This window comes from Candoia aspera, chromosome 17, assembly GCF_035149785.1.
Source record: "Candoia aspera isolate rCanAsp1 chromosome 17, rCanAsp1.hap2, whole genome shotgun sequence".
Lineage (NCBI taxonomy): Eukaryota > Metazoa > Chordata > Lepidosauria > Squamata > Boidae > Candoia > Candoia aspera.
This window is the reverse complement of record NC_086169.1, coordinates 4,783,877-4,803,229: the sequence shown is the minus strand read 5'-3', so window position 1 is coordinate 4,803,229 and position 19,353 is coordinate 4,783,877. Positions and strand designations below refer to the sequence as shown.

Here is a 19,353-nt window from a genome sequence, read left to right as displayed (position 1 = left end):
CAGTCAGATAAGGGGCAGCTGAGCCCATAGCTATATAATGGATGAGGCAAGAGGCTCAGAAGGGACCTTCCCTAATTTCTCAGAGTGTAAAGGAGATAGTGGGAGATTTGTATTTTCAGACTTGCAAGATGCTGTTAATGTAGCCTTACAATATGGTAGAATTAGCTCATCTGGTTGTGTCCCCTGTCTGGCCCACCTGGTAAGGCAGGCACTGGGCCCCCATGGGAAACACCACCCCTTCCTGTCTCCTTTTCACGGATGCTTTCTGCTCGCTGCCAAAAAATGGATGTCAAGTGTTTTTTCCTTTCTAGAGCGAAGCAGCAGGCCAAGATGGCCGAATACTGCCGAAGTATTTTCGGAGACGCCCTGCTTATTGATCCCTTCGAAAAATATCCGGTGCGCCCAAGGGATAGGAGGAGGCGTTCTGTGATGCGATGCTAAAGAAGATGGCTTTACGCTTCCCCAAATGGGCTTGAGGCTGGCTAGCTGAGATCCCCAACTGGGGGCCCTCCGTTTTAATGGGGTGCCATTGTTTTGCAATGAATAAAGGCATTGGATTTGAAGTGGGGGGACCCTAGCCTTCCCCCGCTTCCCCAAATTTGTGCTTTGGTTCAGCTGATCTTCCAACACGTGTTTCCCCCTCTTCTTGCAGCTTCAGCCCGGCGTGCCCTTACCGAGCCCCCAGGAATTATTGGGGCGTATTCTGGTGAAAAACAAGAAGCGTCGCACCCACACCAAGGGGACGGAAGGGAGTGTACGGAAGCGGCTTCTGGAGCAGACACCCAGCTGCTACAGTGATTCATCGGGGGTGGGTGAGCCCGGCTCTCCTGCCCTGGGTACGTGCCCAAAATGCTGGACCATCGCTTCTCTTTTGGGAAAAGGACCCATCTTGGTTTTGAGTTAGCAAAGAAGCCGAGACTTGCAACGCCTCTGTACGGGTTGGGCTCCATGCAGAATCTGACGATGGAAGATGTGTTTGGGAAGGAGAATGAAGTCGTTAGTGGCTGGAACTGGGATTTCCCCTTTTTTGGGATGGATGGATGGATGGATGGGTGCCAGTTTGGTGTGTGGTTACGGCACCAGTCTAGAAACTGGGAGGCTGTGAGTTCTAGTCTCGCCTTAGGCCTGAAAGCCAGCTGAATGACTTTGGGCCAGCCACTGTCTCTCAGCCCTAGGAAGGAGGCAATGGTAAACCACTTCTGGAAAAAAAAAAACCCTTGCCAAGAGAACTGCACAGACTTGTCCACACAGTCTCCGAGAATCAGACACAAATGAAATATATATACTCTGTGTGTGTGTGTGTATATACAGTATATATAATATTTTTATTAAAGATTTTTTAAAAAGGAAGATAAAAACTAATACAAATGAATATAGAGTAAGAGAAAAGGAAAGATGTCAAAGAAAAAGCTAAAAGGGAAGAAAAAAAAGAAGAAAAACAGAAAAGAAAGTAAAAAGATACAAAGAAGTAGCTTCCGATCTTCTTTACAGCCGTTATAAGTGCAATTATAAATTTGCCTCTTATTCTGTGGTTACAACATAACTCCTCTTTCTGTAATCTGTCCCAGTGTTTCTCAACCTTGACAACTTCAAGATATGTAGACGTCACCTCCCAGAATTCCCCAGCCAGCATACGTGGACTTCACCTCCCAGAATTCCCCAGCCAGCATATGTGGACTTCAACTCCCAGAATTCCCCAGTCTGCCATAAGATGTGTGGACTTCCACACATCTTAAAGTTGCCAAGGTTGAGAAACACTGCTCTATCCTGTCCAATCATCAAAACCATAAATCACAAGTTCATTTTTTTTCCTGTTTCATGCAAAAAGTCTATCAGGGGTTTCCAGTCACCCTTTTTTTTAGGTTTTGAGGGGGAAGGCTTTGATTTTAAAAAATGCTAAGCTTAATGCAGGACTTTGACCACATTGCTCACCTACGTGGTCAAAGTCCTGCATTCCACCTGGAAATGGTGGAAAAGGCTGTTACTCGTCCCTTCCAATGACTCATTCTGAGCTGCAAACACAGATGCTAGATGGAGCTGCGTTTCCTTTTCACTCTGCATTTTCACTCTTTCAACCTCTCGCTCGGCATCGCCGAGGGATTTTTATTTATTGATTGATTTATCATGGCCGATCCCCACTGCATCGGCCGTCCCAAAAGATGGGGTGGCGGAGCCGAGAAAACGAATTAAACAAGGAATATTGAAAGCTGCTGTCTGCTAAGTCTCTCCCCCTCAGAACCTTCTGTGATTGACGGCCCACTTTTCTCCTTGGGTGGCGCGCTCAAGCTGGCCAACCAGCAGTAAAATGCAGAATCCAAACAATTTTCAAAAGGCAAAGGCATAAATTCAAACTGTTGCAAAGGTTAATGGCCCGTTAAAAGCCTGGTGAAAGAGCTGCATCTTTACAGATTTCCTAAATGTTGAGTGTGCTCCGTACCTGGAGCAATACAAGTAGTCCTCGCTTAACAACCATTTGTTTAGTGATGGTTCGGACTTAGAATGGTGCTGAAAAAACTGACAACAGGTCTTCACACTTACGACCCTTGCCATGTCCCTGCGCTCATGTGATCATGAGTTCACATTTATGACCGTCGCAGGGTCCCATGGTCACGTGACCATGGCCAGCTTCTGGCAAGCAAAATCAATGGGAAACAGCATGATTCGCTTAATGACCGTTGCAAAAAAGCTTATAAAATTGGGTCGGATTCACTTAATGACTGCTTTGCTCAGCACTTGAAATTCAGGTCCCAGTTGTGGTTGTTAAGTGAGGACTACCTGTATAGGTGAAGACCCTCTGCTGTGGGGCAAAGGTGCGGGGGAGGCAGGTCCTTGACAGCAGGGGTGCCTTCAAAAAGGTTTTCCCTGCAGATTTTAAAGCTTGAGCAAGTTGGTAACAGCTTGTTTTTCCTATCTGGAGGTATTTGGCATTGCAGCCGTGACTCCCTGCCTTCATCTTTCTGAATTTTCAAGGAAGCCTCTATATGTCTTAGTTTACAAACCATATTGACTGGGTTTATATATTACACTAAACCAACCAACCATGATAGCTAGTCAGGAGCAAGAAGCTGATTATGTCATCCCAGGCTGACAGTCCGAGAAGCCACAGCACGCAAGGAAAAGTAGCTGAGGCGGGAAGACGAAACCAACAACAACAAAAAGCTGGCTGTTTTTACTTCATTGTCTCTTCCCCTCCTTCAGGGTCTCCCTTTGCCGAACAGCCCGAGATCCTTTCCTCGATCCTGACCAATGGGGAGGAGAAGGCTTCTGACAGGATGACAAAACTAGGGGAACCCCGCAAATCTATCGGTAAGATTTCCCTGCAAAAGTACCCCAAAGCAGCAGCATGTCCAAGCTAAGGTGGAGATAAGGATGATCACTTTTATGGGGCAAAACGTCCTCACCTTTTTCTGCTGCCTTCAGTCACATCACAACTTAACAGGCCAAGCTGGATGCTGCTGCCGAAGAGTCCCATCCCTCTTAGCTGATGGTACCCCAGACGCTCATCACGGATACGCATCCTTTTTCTCTTCTTATTGCGATTGGCTTCTTTGATTTGTTAGCCAATATTGAGCCAGAATATCCCTGCTTGGTCCCAGCAGTGAAATCTTAACTTTTTGGGAACCGGAGTATCGGCTCAGAAGTTGACAGAGAGGCAGCAGGGGAAGGGAGAGAGAGAACACTTGGTCCCAATGCTTATTCTAAATCAGTGTTTTTCAAACCTGGCCACTTGAAGACGTGCGGACTTCAACGCCCAGAATTCCCCAGCCAGCATGGCTGGCTGGGGAATTCTGGGCGTTGAAGTCCGCACGTCTTCAAGTGGCCAGGTTTGAAAAACACTGTTCTAAATGGTAGTCCAAATAGAGCCTTTATGTAATTTTTAACAGTTAACCCTTTCAAATCTCCTGGGAATTGTCGTTTATTGGGGCTCAGCCGCCAGACTGAGGTTTTGTTCATCGTACAGACAAACAGCCAACCGCTTGCCCACAGGCCTCTAACCCCCTTTCCTTTTCCCCACCTCCAGACCGGGAGGCTGAAAGTGAGGAGGAGGAGGAACAGCAAGATCCCAAAAAACCCACAACCGATGAGGTACCTGCAAACGGGGGGGAGGGGGCAGCTTTGCTGGGCATACCCACCATGCTTTGGGCTGCCCCGGTGGCCTTCGAAGGGTTGAACAAAAGGGACGGGGAACATGGGAAATGTTATTCTTTCCCCCCAGGATTTATTGCAGAGTTCCGAGGCATCCCCAGAGGGTTAAGATTCCAGTTCCCAGAACTCCCCACTAGCAGTGAGCCAGAGGGGATTCTGGGATGTGGAGTTTTAAGGCGGCTAGAACATCGATGCTGACTTCTTCCCTGTATTCCCTCTGCCAACCCCCCGCCCCCTCTTGCTTGGATAGGGCACTGCGAGCAGCGAGGTCAATGCCACGGAAGAGATGTCCACGTTGGTGAACTACATCGAACCAGTCAAGTTTAAATCCTTTGAGGTGGCCTGCAGTGAGTGAGGGTGGGACGAGGGCTGGCTCAGTAGCAGGAAAGGCGGCTGGATTCAGCTTCTGCCTTTTTGTTGGAATTGTTTGGGGCACAGAAACGTGAGCCGGGGTGTCTGGCTAATGTGCATCGTAATTACGGTGACCATACAGCTAGTCCTCGCTTAACGACCACAACCGGACCGGAGTTTCAGTTGCTAAGCGAAGCAGTCATTAAGCAAACCTGACCCGATGTTATGACCTTTTTTGCGGTGGTCGTTAAGCAAATCACCACAGGTGTTAAGCGAACCATGTGGTTGTTAAGCACATCACGCAGTTCCTCACTCATTTTGCTTGCCAGAAGCCGGCCAGGAAGGTTAAAAATGGTGATCGTGGGATGCTGCGACGGTCATAAATGCAAACTGGTTGCTAAGCACCCAAATTGTGAACACGTGACTGCAGGGCCACGGCAATGGTCATACGTGTGAGGAGCGATTGTAAGTCGTTTTTTTCAGCACCGTCGTAAGTCTAAACCATCACTAAACAAATGGTTGTTAAGCGAGGACTGCCTGTATTTTCTTGGAAAAAATAAAAGACAAGCCTGAAAAAGGGGCAGATCCAAAAGAGGTTCATAAGGATTAAAAAAAAAAATCATTCTTTATGTTTATAACTTTGCTTTACAATGGAAAATTCAGGAGCCCACCAAGAAAAACCTTACCTAAACATATTCTAGTAAAAAAATATCTAAAAAGCATAACAAGGTGAGTTGTAAGGAGCAGGTCTTAAAAAGGACTTCTGCAATCAGGCTGGGCATTAAGCAGGACCATTTGTACGGTCAGAGTTAAATAAAGGGCAAAAGTGAGTGGTTGAAAAATAAATCTGAAGGACAGCTTTCTGAAATTTATGACAAAGGACTTATGGTCACTGTAATAACGACGCACATAAAAATTGTGCTTTGATTGCCTGGGTGGGGCTGCCATTGTGACTTTTCTGACCCCCCTCCCATCCTTGCAAACATCCCCCCTAGCAATCAGCAGTGCGAGATCTGGGGATTTCCCAGAGTGCTTAAATACACCGCTGGAAAGTCGTCAACCCCCTGGCATTGTTGTGTCCAAGAGGCCTTTTGCCAGGTTTAAAGCCACCCTTTGTGGGCAAGCTGCCTCGGCGATTGGGGACCGGTCCCTCCCTTTCCGCCCGGCCTACCTCGCAGGGTGGTGGTTATGGGAAAAATGAATTGCTCGGTGCATGCAGAAGGTGGATGTCCTGTGATTTCTTTCGCTCCTTTTTTAGAACGCAACAAATCTTACGAAATGTCTTCGTTTGTGGAGACCAAGGGCCTGGAGCAGCTGACCAACAGCCCCATGGAATTCGTCGAGTATCCTGAACTTACAACTGGTGCTCACACTTACAACCGCCACAGTGTCCCCACAGTCATGATTTGGCTCTTGGCAACCGGTTCGCATTTATGACCGTCGCAGCATTCTGTGGTCACGCGATCGCCATTTTCAACCTTCCCAGCCAGCTTCTGCCAAGCAAAACCAATGGGGAACCGTGTGATCTGCTTAACGACCACATGTATCACTTAATGACTGTGGCGGTTGCTCGATGACTGCCACAAAAAAGGTCGTAAAATCAGGTTGGATTCCCTTAATGACTGCTTTGCTTAGCAACCAAAATTCCAGTCCCAATTGTGGTCATTAAGCGAGGACTACCTGTATTGTGTTCTTTTTCGACATTGGCTGGCAAATAATTTTGATTTTGAGGACCCCTGAGAGAGTCTTGGGGGAACCCCAGGGGTGTGAGGACCCCACTTTAAGAAACAGAGCTCTAGGGGACCCTGCCTTGAGCGGGGGTGGACGATGACCTCTTAGATCCCATCCAGCGGCATGATTCCAGGATTCTAACCTTAAGAAGAAAGAGTGGATGGAAAGGAGGTGTGGATAATAGGTTGGAAGTGGGTTGCTTTGAGCTGCGTCCTGCACGTCGATAGTCAAGGGGATGGCTCACCACCCAGGGACAGGCCTTACCAGCTTTTTGTGCTCCATATTTGCCTTAACACGCTTCCCCCCCCAGATACAACAAGAAGCAGCTAAGTCGAATCTACCCCAAAGGGACCCGTGTGGATTCCTCCAATTACATGCCCCAGCTATTCTGGAACGCTGGCTGTCAGATGGTGGCCCTCAATTTTCAGTCCCTGGGTGAGTTTGCCCTCTTTTTCTCTGCTTTGACTTGGCTGGATGGCAATAAGGACTAGGAACCTGCGCAGGCGTGTATGTATTTAAAAAGGGCGGTCCTTTCCCTGGGTCTTTTCATGTGAGTGGGCAAGAGCCTTTTTTAGGTCGCCCAATGGGGGCTGGGTTTTAGCTTTGCCGGCCATAAAGTGCCTGTTCAGATGAAGATGGAAGGATGCTAACGCAGAGCTTCTACTTCTGGGAAATGTATAGTTTCTGTGCTTTCCATATTCCTTGTTTCCCTCTGGGGAAATCAGTTTAAATCATTATTCATTGCACAGTCAGCCAGATGTTTAGACTGGTTTGGGCATTCTTATCCACCTGTCAAGTCTTTCCCAAGGACTTAGGATAGGCAGATGTTTGTTATTATTACATTTTATTTATTTATTTATGTATTGACTTAAAGCGATTAATTATAATTTAATAATAATTATTAATAATGAATAACCTTTAACCCTATTAAACAACAACATCTGCCTATCCCAGGTCCTTGGGAAGGATTCGATAGGTGGGCAAGAATGCCAAATCCAGCCGAAACATCTGGCTGACTGGGTGACCAGTAATTACATATTTATTTTTTTTAAAGGTTTTCAGTGCCTGAAAAGTTCTCCTTGGGCAAAGAACAGGTCACTTGGGGTGGGGGTGGGGGGTTGACAAATGGGTTTTCCCCTCCATTTTTTAGCTTCCTTCCTACCCCCAAAACATACTTGGAAGCTCTAAATTCTCAATAAAAGTTCATGCCACTAAAAATAATCTTTGCCTCTAAATAAAGGGGAGGAATGGAGCTGTGGGGTGTACAGTAGGTGGCCGGCTGGTCGCTGCTTTTTTTCCTTGGCTTTACCTCCACTTGCTAGCAATAAGGACTAGTAACTTGGTTGGCAATTTGGTTTCGCTGTCCCTGCAGACTTGCCGATGCAGCTGAATCTGGGCATCTTCGAATACAACCGCCGGAGCGGCTACTTGCTCAAGCCTGAATTTATGCGACGGCCGGACAAGTTTTTCGACCCGTTCACCGAAGACATCGTCGACGGCATCGTGGCCAACACGGTCAAAGTGAAGGTTCGCAGGAGGGGTGTAAAGTTTGGTGGAAGCAGTGTAGAAATCCCTCCTTGGCAGCTTCTAGGGGAGAAGCAAGGAAGGTGCCAGCCTTGGTGGGCAGAGGAATCTGTGGGGTTCTCTGGGGATCAGCTGTGAGGACTGAACAGAGCCTCCAGCTTTAGGGGCAGTCTACCCTTGTGCAGCTGGGCTGCATCTATCTCTGCCCTGCGGTAGGGCGTTTGGATATATCAGTCAGATGCTGAACTGAACACCGTCCCTTTGCACTGGAGCCTGCAAAATTATTTTTGTAAGGAAATCCAGGAACGTAACGGGCACAGGAAGAAGAATCTATTTGAGCTAGCAAGCTGGGTGGAAGAGAGTTCTTCTGAGCATATATAGAATGCCCTCCATATGTTGCATCAGAAATTGGCAAGTGAGTTCAACCAGCCTTGCCTTTTAGGGTTAGGCCAGGAAACCCAGGACAGGCCAGAGACCCACCTTGCTGCTGTCTCAATCTCAGATTATATCCGGGCAATTCCTGTCTGATAAGAGGGTTGGCATCTATGTCGAGGTGGACATGTTCGGGCTGCCAGTGGACACCAAGCGCAAATTCCGCACCCGGACCTCACAGGGCAACTCTTTCAACCCGGTTTGGGACGAGGAGCCGTTTGTCTTCCACAAGGTGAGTGTGGGAAGACCGGGACGGTCTCTAAGAGAAGCATTTATTTTCTCCAGAGCAGCAGCCCCACCATTGCGGGGCAGCATTGAAGTTCCTCGGGGCCCGCAATCAGCGCACCTCTGAGCATGTGCTGAGCGTGTTTCTTTCTCACCAGAAATTCCAGCTTTGGCTGGCAGACCGAGCTCGACTGCCCAAAAGCTGCTGGCCAGAAATTAAATTTTGCGTCTTTGATGCTGACGTTCTTTGGTTTTATTCACGAGGGGGGCGGTGCAGAGAATCTGTGGCACAACCAGCACTTGGCGCTCCCCTCCAGCAATTCTTACGTCTCTCTGTTTGTGCAGGTTGTGCTGCCAACTCTCGCCTCGCTGCGCATCGCTGTTTTTGAGGAGGGGGGCAAATTTGTGGGCCATCGGATCTTGCCCGTCTCCGCCATCTGCGCAGGTGAGCTCCCCATCTCCCCCCCAGCGGCAAAGTCACTGCAGGGTTTGGTCCCCTCGTCCTCCATGCCTTTTTCCTCTGCAGAATAATGGGGTTTACATGCAACCCACCAAAAAAATCATCCCAGGATACTTCTGAGATAGTACAGGTAGTCCTCACTTAATGACCATTCATTTAGTGACAGTTCAGACTTACAACAGTGCTGAAAAAAAGGACTTACAACTGTCACAGCATCCCCATGGTCACATGATCACGATTTGGGTGCTTGGCAACCAGTTCATATTTATGACCGTCGCAGCATCCTGCGGTCCTGTGATCGCCATTTTCGACCTTCCCAGCCGGCTTCTAGCAAGCAAAATCAATGGGGAACCATGTGATTCGTTTAACGACCACGTGGCTCACTTAACACCATGGCGATTTGTTTAACGACTGCTGCAAAAAGGTCATAAAATCAGGTTGGATTCACTTAATGACTGCTTCATTTAGCATCTGAATTTCCAGTCTCAATTGTGGTCGTTAAGCGAGGACTACCTGTAACAGCTCCAAGGTGGAAAAGCTTGGCTGGCTGGGGAATTCTGGGAGCTGAAGACCACACATCTTAGTTGCCAGGGTTGAGAAACACTGCCTTAATCAATGGTGTATTGATTTTTTTTTTTTGCAACTTTATTATTTATTAGATTTTTATCCCGCTTTTATTTTGGGGCAGTTCAAGGCAGCATATGAACGCTCCTGCCTCCTACTTTCCCCACAACAACAACCCCATGAAGTGGGTTGAGCTGAGAAAGAGGGACTGGCCCTGAGTCCCCCAGCCAGCTTCTGTGGCTAAGCCAGGGATAGATCTCCTAATCTCCCGATTTCTAGCCCAGCATCTTAGCCACTACCTGAAACTGGCTCAAACTTTCTCCATCCAGCTGCCCTGACTGGCGGGGGCCCTCCAGCATCTTGGGGAGGGGAAAAAAAATTCCACTGCATCAGATTCTATTTTTTATTTATCTATTCATCTGGAGATGCTGGAAATCAGCCCCAGAGTCCCGAGCTCTTCTCTCTCTTCAAAGACCTGGGCTGATTTCCCACTTGGTCTTAACATGTCTGTGCTGATCTTTGGTGTGTGTGTCATTTTCCATTTCTCAGGGTACCACTATATTAGCCTGCGCAGCGAGAGCAACCAGCCCCTGTGTCTCCCAGCCCTGCTGGTCTATACAGAAGCTTACGACTATATTCCCGATGATCATCAAAGTAATGGCTTGGGGAAAGGGGGTGGGTCCTTTCTGGGAGGGTGGAGACCAGGATGGGGAAAGTGTGGTGCAAACCAAAATCATGCAGTTTGATACTACTTTTATTGTGGAATTATCATAACAGGACCTTGCAAGTCTGAATGTGCTTCCCCCCTCCCTCCCTTTATCTTCATGAGAACAAGGGAGGGTCTTGTCTGACATGCTTTCTCAGTTCTGGCCCGGACTCATATTTCTTTTATCTGACCGTTGTCTTTGTAGCAGCTCTTCCTCCTGTCCCTCAAGGCCATTCTCTCTTCCCACTACAATGCTCAGATATCTGCTAGCTGATAGTCAGAAATTACGGGAACGTTGCTCAATGTCTAACTCAGCATCCCAATTCCGACTGTGGCTGAGAAGCAGGCCAGGCAGCAGAAGCGTTCTCCCAAAGCTTCTTGCGTCAACGCTTGGCATATCAGAAACACGAGCATCTGCTAACTACCACCTCCTTTTAAAAGAATTGGCCAAGAGGATTATAACCAAACTGCAGCAACGCAGAATCGAGAGGATGATTTAACAGGGCATTCCCTTTCTCATGGTAGATTAGACATGGGTATGTGGGTGTGCACATGTGCAACAGAGAAAGCAAGTGTCTGAACCGGGTTCTCCAGGCTTAGGGCTTCTCTTTCTTCCCTCCGCAGATTACGCCGAGGCTTTGATTAACCCAATTAAGCATGTCAGCTTAATGGACCAGCGGGCCAAGCAGTTGGCCGCTCTGATGGGGGAGAGTGAGGTGAGGCCTCCCAGGGTGGGAAGGAAGGGGTGGGAAGTGCATCGAGATGGACAGACTGCGGTGGGTGGAAACCCACGGGGCATTCTCCCTTTAAGTCAAGGGGTCGACCTTTGGATGACACGGCCTGGCATTGCAAAGCTAGTTGGCGCGGTGGGGAGGGAGGTGGCGTTTGAAAGGGCTGGAAGGCACAGCTTCACTTCCCCCCCACACACACTTTTGGCAGGAGAACATAGAGAAGCCGAAACAGGAGGCCCTGTTGAGGACCCCCTCCTGTGCCACCATGGGGCCAGCCCGAGAGGTGCAGAAACCCCTCCCGGATGTGCTGCCCCCAACTCGGAGCCCCAGCATTGTCCCCAGTCAAGGTAAGGGCTGAAGGAGGAGGGGGTGCCAGGCCGAGCTGAGAAATGTCCGCCGTCTGCAAAATCCCAGTTGGCTGCTGGCATTGCGGGGCGGGGGTCTTTTCTCCCACCGTGGGAAAGCCGGGGGGATGAAGAATGTGGCCCCGCTCTTTTCCCCCCAACCCAATTTTGAGGTCAGACTTTGAGAAGGCTCTGATGTCTGTTTCCCCGGCTGAATGTTAATTCCTTTTCTTCCTCTTCCTCTTCCTCTTCCTCTTCCTCTTCCCGCAACTTCCTAGGGCAGAGAGATGACTTGATTGCCAGCATCTTGGCAGGTAAGGGCGAGGGGGTTTTGCCAGTCCCTTTAGTGCCAAGGGATGTACGTTGACGGGAATGAAAAGGTGGTTTCTGGGCTGCCTTTATGCAGCGGCACAGCTGAATTGCAAAATCCCTCATTCTGAGCATTCTCCGCTTTCAGGGTGCTGGTTTTCTTTTCCTTTTTTATATTTGTTAAAACCCTCAAGTTCCTAGTCCATAGTGATAGAGAGAGAACCTTGAGAACAGATAGGCAGGGGATGGGATGGCCTGCCGCACTCTCTGGTGCTCTCACATTCCCTTCCTCTCCATTTTCTTCTTGCTGGAGAGCAGGACTCCGTAACCCCTCATGCTTCGCTCTTATCTCCCAGAGGTCTCCCCTCCGACTGTGGAAGAACTGAGGCAGCAAAAGACTTTTATGAAGCTTCTGAAAAAACAGTACCGTGAGCTGAAGGAGCTCCGTCGGAAGCACATGAAGAAGATTTGCAGTCTCAACAAGAAGCAGAGTGCGCAGCTGACATTGGAAAGAAACCGGCTGCGCAGCCGGGAAGGGTGAGCACACCAGATTTTGCACCTGCAGAACAAGGTGCCCAAAGAGGAGATTTACGGTAATTTCTCCATGCAGAAATCGAGAATTAGGGCAGATTCTCCCAGCCAAAATGGGGGTTTAGAGCAGATTTTCCATGCAGAAAATGAGATTTAGGGCAGATTTCCATGCAGAAAAGATTTACAGCAGATTCTTCATGCAGAAAAGGAGACTTACAGCAGATTTTTCCATGTAGAAAAGGAGGTTTAGGGCAGATGCTTCATGCAGAAAAGATTTACAGCAATTTATCATGCAGAAAAGGAGATTTAGAGCAGATTCTTCATGCAGCAAAGGAGATTTAGAACAACTTTATGCAAAAAAGGAGATTAACAGCAGATTTTCCATGCAGAAAAGGAGTTTTAGTGCAGTTTTTCCAGGTAGAAATGGAGATTTAGAGCAGATCCTTCGTGCAGAAAACAAGAATTAAAGCAGAACCTCCATGCAGGAAAGGAGAATTAGAAAACATTGCTTCTCCCCAGACATTTCGGGCTGCAGAACAGTTTTTAAAAATTGCCCTTTGTCTCGCATGGAACCCCACTGTTCTCACGGAACCTAAGATTTGGTGCAACGGTTTGAAAGACTGTGCTCTACCGAACTGTCTAAACTGGGCACTGGGCCAAACCAGAGATTCAGGTCAGGTGGCCCTTTTTGAAAGCAGCAGGCAGCGCGAGTCGAGGTGTTTTCTGGCCTTGGCACATGGCTTTTCCTCCCAAAGAAGGCGAGTTCGTCTCTGCTGCGGTCCCAGCCGTCTTTTTTCACGCTCTTCTTTGCTGGTAGGTCTCAAAGCTCTTTAGAGGGAGCGCGGCAAGGGCAGGAACGCGAGGAAACTCAGAGGAAGCTGGATCTGCAGGAGTGGCAGATGCAGGGGCTGCTCCGGCTGCGCGAGGCTCAGCACCAGCTGGAGAGGGAACTGAAGCGAGATCACCTGCGCCAGGTATCTTATATACAGTGTGCTGTGCCCAGTCCTCTGTTTACACACACACACCGACTGCACAGCACGATTCTCGGGCAGCCTCTGAGGCTGGCCGCTGCTCATCTCACCACCTTCATGTTTCTAGTCCTCATGCGAAAGGAAAAAAAAAATATCAAAGACAACAGCAGAGGGGGTGGCCTGGGCCATCCTCCTGAACCAAAGCCAGCTAAAAAGTAAATTTTTCCCCCTTTCTCTTCTCCTGCTCTTGAGAAAACAGGCTGGTTGAACTGGCCCAGTCTGGAACTAAATTTTTAGTTCCGCAGAATTTCTTTAAAGCAGAGAAAATAACCAGAAACTGTGTCCCAGACTTGATAAACAAGGACAGATGTAAAAACCCATCGGTGTATCTATTTTGGTTTGTTGCTTTATTCTAGATCAGTGTTTCTTTCTCATCCTTGGCAACTTGAAGATGTGTGGACTTCAACTCCCAGAATTCCCCAGCCAGCATGGAATTCTGGGAGTTGAAGTCCACGCATCTTCAAGTTGCCAAGGTTGAGAAACACTGATCTAGATTATCTTTTGAACCTTAAACTTATGATACAGACTTAATATTTTCACATTGGGCCAAAGGTACAGTGCTGTGACTGGGCCGTTGATGTCTACCTGACCCGAATATGTGCTAGATTTTTTATTTCTCTGTTCTCCTTTCGTTTCGCTGCTGCTTCAGGCCCAACACCGCTTGAGAGAGATTTCTCAGGATTACCAAACTGCTCAGTTGAAGAAGCTGAAAGAAACGAGTGAAAAGTGAGTCATAGCACAATGAGAAATGACAGGGATTGGGGGAACAGCGAGGGAATTTCGCCTTCCCCTTTACTCAACCATCCTGAGTTGCCCTTAGGATGTTCTTTAGGGATTTAAGAACGTTATTTCGTACCTGATCAGGCGGTTAATTCCTCTATTTCTGTACAGGTAGTCCTCACTTAACAACCATTCATTTAGTGATAGTTCAGACTTACAACAGTGCTAAACCCCAACTTACAACCGGTCCTCACACTTACGACCATCACAGCATCCCCCACAGTCATGTGATCACAATTTGGGTGCTTGGCAACCACTTCTCATTTATAACAGTTGCAGCATCCTGTGGTCATGTGATTGCCATTTTTGACTCTCCTGGCCAGCTTCTGGCAAGCAAAATCAATGGTGAACTGCATGATCTGCTTAGCGACCATGTGGATCACTTAATGACTCCAGTGATTCACTTAATGACCACCACAAAAGGTCATAAAATCAGGTCAGATTCGCTTAATAACCGCTTCACATAGCAACTGAAATTCTGGTCCCAATTGTGGTTGTTAAGTGAGGACAACCTGTATTTGTGAGTTTGATGTTTTAAATTTCACTGTCCTTAGTTCTGATAGAAAAAATCTGTCGACTAATTGTAATTTAATAATAAACTCTAGCCCATTTTGGAGTCTCACTCCCCTGCCACAACTTTCTGGGATTTCAAAAAAAAAACAAATTGCCCGGTAGATTTGGTGCTAATGTCGCTTGTCTCTCCCTTCCTGATTAGGGAGAAGAAGGAGCTGCAGAAAATCCTGGATCGAAAACGGCACAACAGTATCACTGAAGCGAAATCCCGCGAGAGGACCAAAAAGGATGTGTGAGTTAGGCTGGGGCAGAGAGAAAGACAAATTTGCCATAGGGCAGCCAAGATTCAAGGGTAGGAAGATGCACAGGTGTTTTATTTTTTAAAAAAGTAAAATTTAAATGTATTAATAAATTTTAAATTTGTATTAATGTTTTTATTTTTTAAAAAAAGCAGGGCTCAGAGATAACTCTTGGAAAAATGAAAAGAGGAGGTCAGAGAGAGTCCATTGAAGTAGGCAGATACATAAAATCTGATTAATCACCATCTTGAGGTTTCCTGTGATTTGTCCAGTGACTCTTTATTACACACTCTAGTAGTCAGTAGCAGGGTGTAAACATCACACTGAAGCTAGTAAAAAGTTGATCATCCCTGCTGGAAAAGAGTCCTCCTTTTGTGGAGAGATGGGCGGTAATAGAAATGTGAATGATAGATAGATAGATAGATAGATAGATAGATAGATAGATAGATAGATAGATTAGATAGATAGATAGATAGATAGATAGATAAGATAGATAGATAGATAGATAGATAGATAGATAGATAGATAGATAGATAGAAAAGAAAAAAGAAAAGAAAAGAAAAGAAAAGAAAAGAAAAGAAGTTGATCATCCCTACTGGAAAAGAGTCCTCCTTTTGTGGAGAGATGGGCGGTAATAGAAATGTGAATGATAGATAGATAGATAGATAGATAGATAGATAGATAGATAGATAGATAGATTAGATAGATAGATAGATAGATAGATAGATAGATAGATAGATAAGATAGATAGATAGATAGATAGATAGATAGATAGATAGATAGATAGATAGATAGATAGATAGATAGATAGAAAAGAAAAAAGAAAAGAAAAGAAAAGAAAAGAAAAGAAGTTGATCATCCCTACTGGAAAAGAGTCCTCCTTTTGTGGAGAGATGGGCGGTAATAGAAATGTGAATGATAGATAGATAGATAGATAGATAGATAGATAGATAGATAGATAGATAGATAGATAGACAGAGATGATAGATAGATAGATAGATAGATAGATAGATAGATAGATAGATAGATAGATAGAAAAGAAAAAAGAAAAGAAAAGAAAAGAAAAGAAAAGAAAAGAAAAGAAAAGAAGTTGATCATCCCTACTGGAAAAGAGTCCTCCTTTTGTGGAGAGATGGGCGGTAATAGAAATGTGAATGATAGATAGATAGATAGATAGATAGATAGATAGATAGATAGATAGATAGATAGATAGATAGATAGACAGAGATGATAGATAGATAGATAGATAGATAGATAGATAGATAGATAGATAGATAGATAGATAGATAGATAGATAGATAGATAGATAGATAGATAGATCACATTGCTGGTAAGATCTGCTGGGCCTTCAAAGTGCTAAATGAAAGGGGCCAGCTTATCTTGCAGCTCTCCTTCTGGAAGAAATTAGCCCATTTTTTTAGGAGTGGTGAAGCAGCCGTACTTGATTTATAATTAAGCCCTTTCACTTGATTTGTATGGGGGAGCGAAGGCAAGTTGGGGGGTGTCCTTAACCTTGTTTGTCCCTCCCCAGGGAGCTAACAGAGATAAACAGAAGGCACATCACTGAGTCCGTAAACTCCATTCGCAGGGTAAGCATCTGTTCTACCAAGCCAGCATTTTCATAACAATCTCCAACGGTTATGTGCAATTCCGTTTTTTCTAACAGAAGCCAAGACACTATCATGCTCATGCAACAGGGGTGATAATGTCATAGCCAGGGGAATCTCGAAGTTTTAAAATTAAAAGGAAAAGAAGAAATGAGAGGCATGCTCAGAAGTGTCCTAGGAAGGACGATCTTATGGGGCAGAACTGAAAATGGAGTATGTTGGATTATCGGAATGGTAGATATTGTCTACCTTTCTTTAAATTCTCAGCCAGGGAGATATACAGGTGTTATACTATGTGGTGCCCCCATGTATGAAGTTTTAGATTACTTCTACTCCCCCCCCCCGCTTCCTTACAAACCAAAGAATAAATAAATAGTGATTTACCTGGTCCTGGGTTCTCAAGTTCTGAATTTCTTCTTTATTTTGATTAGCACAGGGTTTTTCAACCTTAGCAACTTTAAGATGTGTGGACTTCAACTGACTGGGGAATTCTGGGAGTTGAAGTCCACACATCTTAAAGTTGCTAAGGTTGAAAAACCCTGGATTAGCAGGATGAGTTTCCTTCCCATCCTTGCCCTTCCAAAAATCAAATGCCAGCTGGCAAGGGAAATAGAACAGCAAAAATTAAAAGCTACTAGCCACAAAAAACCCACAAATGACAAACCATGAAACTACTGTAAGTAGGTGTAAAGCTTTTCAAATGTGTAATGAAGAGGGGGGAAAAAACTCAGCCAAGGATACAGTTCCTGAGAAACCTTCCTTTATTGGGCTGATGCTTTGAGTTGAGCCCCGGAACAAATGAAAAACCAATCAAGATGGCTCAGGATTAACCTGCCCCCAGATTCTGAACCAGAGAATATTTCTGGATTGTCTCCAAGCAGCAGTCCCAAGTCAGTCACGTTACGGTAGTCCAGACTGGAGCGAACAAAACAGGACCAGGTTTGATTCCCCTGGAAAAGAGGCTCTGTGGTGAGCCAGCTGATGAATTTAGAAAGCTGTTCTTTCTACTTCTTTGCTCACTTCTCTTTTTCAATCCCCCAGCTTGAAGAGGCTCAGAAACGACGCCAAGAAAAGCTACTTTTGGGGCACCAGGAAATACAGCAGTTGATTGAAGACGAGGAGCCACAGGTGAGTGGGTTCACAGGGTCACCAAGACCAATTTTGGATGGGTAAACCAACCTTCCTTCCTCCCTCCCTCCCTTCCTCCCTTCCTCCCTCCCTCCCTTCCTCCCTCCCTCCCTCCCTCCCTCCCTCCCTTCCTTCCTTCCTTCCTTCCTTCCTTCCTCCCTTCCTTCCTCCCTGCCTTCCTTCCTTCCTTCCTTCCTTCCTCCCTCCCTCCCTCCCTCCCTCCCTCCCTCCCTTCCTTCCTTCCTTCCTTCCTTCCTTCCTTCCTTCCTCCCTCCCTCCCTTCCATCCATCCATCCATCCATCCATCCATATTTGTTGTGACTGCCAGTGATAACAAATAAGATAAAACTGATCCAAAGTGGCCGACTTATCAAAAGACATTAAAAAGTGCAGAAATCAGTCAGAGCGTTAAAACGCTGTTATTTACAGCCAACAAAATAATAAAGAAGCATTAGGAACTTGGGATAAAATCATGTCTCTGTTTGGCAGCAACCCATGCAAAATTTGCTCACCTCTGGAATGGGGTCTCCTCTTTAAATTCATCAAATATCCCATTTTATGTGAATCAGGGAAAAACAATTTCCCTATGAAGAGGGGCTCCTACAATCTTGCACATGCCGAGGCGGAAAGAGGGCAGGACAGTAAGGAAGCTGGAAAACCTTCTGTGATTTCCTTAAAACATGGGTATGAGTCAACTGGGGAAAACTCGAATGCCTTTGAAAGCATCTTTGTGGTTGTAGAAATCTTACGCTGGCATTCCAGCTTGCATAGGAGTGAGTCTACCCAAGTTGGCCTCCGTTCTCATGTTTTTATGTGTCAGCTCAGTTCTTCCCATTTCTTCATGGCTGTAATGGTATGTAAGAAAGACCTTGGGAGATGGGGCGAAGAGACGCTGCCTAGGGAGCAGTCAGATAAGAGAGGGTATAGCCCACAGCTGCATAATGGGTGGAGAAAGAGGCTCAGAAGGGACCCTCCCTCGTTTCTCAGGCTGTAAAGGACGTGGGGGGGATTATACTTTCAGACTTGCAAGATTCCGTCAATATAGCTTTATAATAAAGTAGAATTAGCTCATCTGGTCGTGTTTCCTGTCTGGTCCACCTGGGAAGGCTGACCTCAGATGTAATGGGATGTGGGAAAGACCTTGGGAGACGGGGCAAAGAAACGCTGCCAAGGGAACAGTCAGATAAGAGAGGGCTTAGCCCGAAGCTGCATAATGGAAGGAGAAAGAGGCTCAGAAGGGACCCTCCCGAGCTTCTCGGACTGTAAAGGAGACAGTGGAGATTTGTACTTTCCAACTTGCAAGATTGATGTCAGCCTTATGTAGACCAGACAGGAAACATGACCAGATGAGCTAATTCTACTTTACTGTAAGGCTCCATTAACAGAATCTTGCAAGTTGGAAAGTCCAATTCTCCCTCTGTGTCCTAACAACCAGGAAACACGCTGAGACAAGGAACTGGTCTCTAATGCTTTATTGCTAGTACATAACAGGAATCCTAACAAACTGAAGAAGCGTGGGAAAAACCCATATAAAACCCAAAGATTAAGGTGGTCCTGATCTGTGTCTCTTTGAATGGCTACCTAATTCCTCAGTACTACGCATGCGCTTAACAGTCTGGATGGGAGCCCCCTGCTCGCCATCCTTACTCATGACCCTCTGTCTCCTTTACAGCCTGAGAAACTAGGGAGGGTCCCTTCTGAGCTTCTTTCTCCATCCATTATGCAGCTGAGGGCTAAGCCGCCTCTTGTCTGACTGTTCCCTTGGCAGTGTCTCTTCACCCTGTCTTCCAAGGTCTTTCCCACATACCATTACACCGCCCCAAAGAATTTACAATCTTTTTTGTCTCTGGATTTCCTCCCCTTTGACGTTAGGTGATTATAACACATGCTATATGGTCATGAATATTACTTTACTTCCTTCCAAATATGTTAACCGATACT

The 19,353-nt window shown here is 46.4% G+C and overlaps 1 protein-coding gene across 2 annotated transcripts in view; it reads left to right on the top strand.

Moving 5' to 3' along the window:
• The window catches only part of PLCB3 (phospholipase C beta 3), a 50,958-nt gene that overhangs the window by 30,557 nt on the left and 1,048 nt on the right, over positions 1 to 19,353 (top strand). Inside the window, exons 13-32 of one of the 2 annotated variants that reach the window (XM_063317144.1) lie at positions 312 to 396; positions 653 to 836; positions 3,199 to 3,306; positions 4,022 to 4,086; positions 4,397 to 4,493; positions 5,756 to 5,840; positions 6,539 to 6,663; positions 7,601 to 7,755; positions 8,255 to 8,416; positions 8,755 to 8,854; positions 9,983 to 10,087; positions 10,764 to 10,855; positions 11,079 to 11,217; positions 11,493 to 11,528; positions 11,880 to 12,060; positions 12,872 to 13,028; positions 13,735 to 13,811; positions 14,581 to 14,670; positions 16,209 to 16,266; positions 17,326 to 17,412. In XM_063317144.1, coding sequence (XP_063173214.1) covers positions 312 to 396; positions 653 to 836; positions 3,199 to 3,306; positions 4,022 to 4,086; positions 4,397 to 4,493; positions 5,756 to 5,840; positions 6,539 to 6,663; positions 7,601 to 7,755; positions 8,255 to 8,416; positions 8,755 to 8,854; positions 9,983 to 10,087; positions 10,764 to 10,855; positions 11,079 to 11,217; positions 11,493 to 11,528; positions 11,880 to 12,060; positions 12,872 to 13,028; positions 13,735 to 13,811; positions 14,581 to 14,670; positions 16,209 to 16,266; positions 17,326 to 17,412 — 2,188 coding nt within the window. Of the gene's footprint in view, positions 1 to 311; positions 397 to 652; positions 837 to 3,198; positions 3,307 to 4,021; positions 4,087 to 4,396; positions 4,494 to 5,755; positions 5,841 to 6,538; positions 6,664 to 7,600; positions 7,756 to 8,254; positions 8,417 to 8,754; positions 8,855 to 9,982; positions 10,088 to 10,763; positions 10,856 to 11,078; positions 11,218 to 11,492; positions 11,529 to 11,879; positions 12,061 to 12,573; positions 12,673 to 12,871; positions 13,029 to 13,734; positions 13,812 to 14,580; positions 14,671 to 16,208; positions 16,267 to 17,325; positions 17,413 to 19,353 lie in introns of those variants that run through there. The other variant, XM_063317145.1, reaches the window with a different exon arrangement.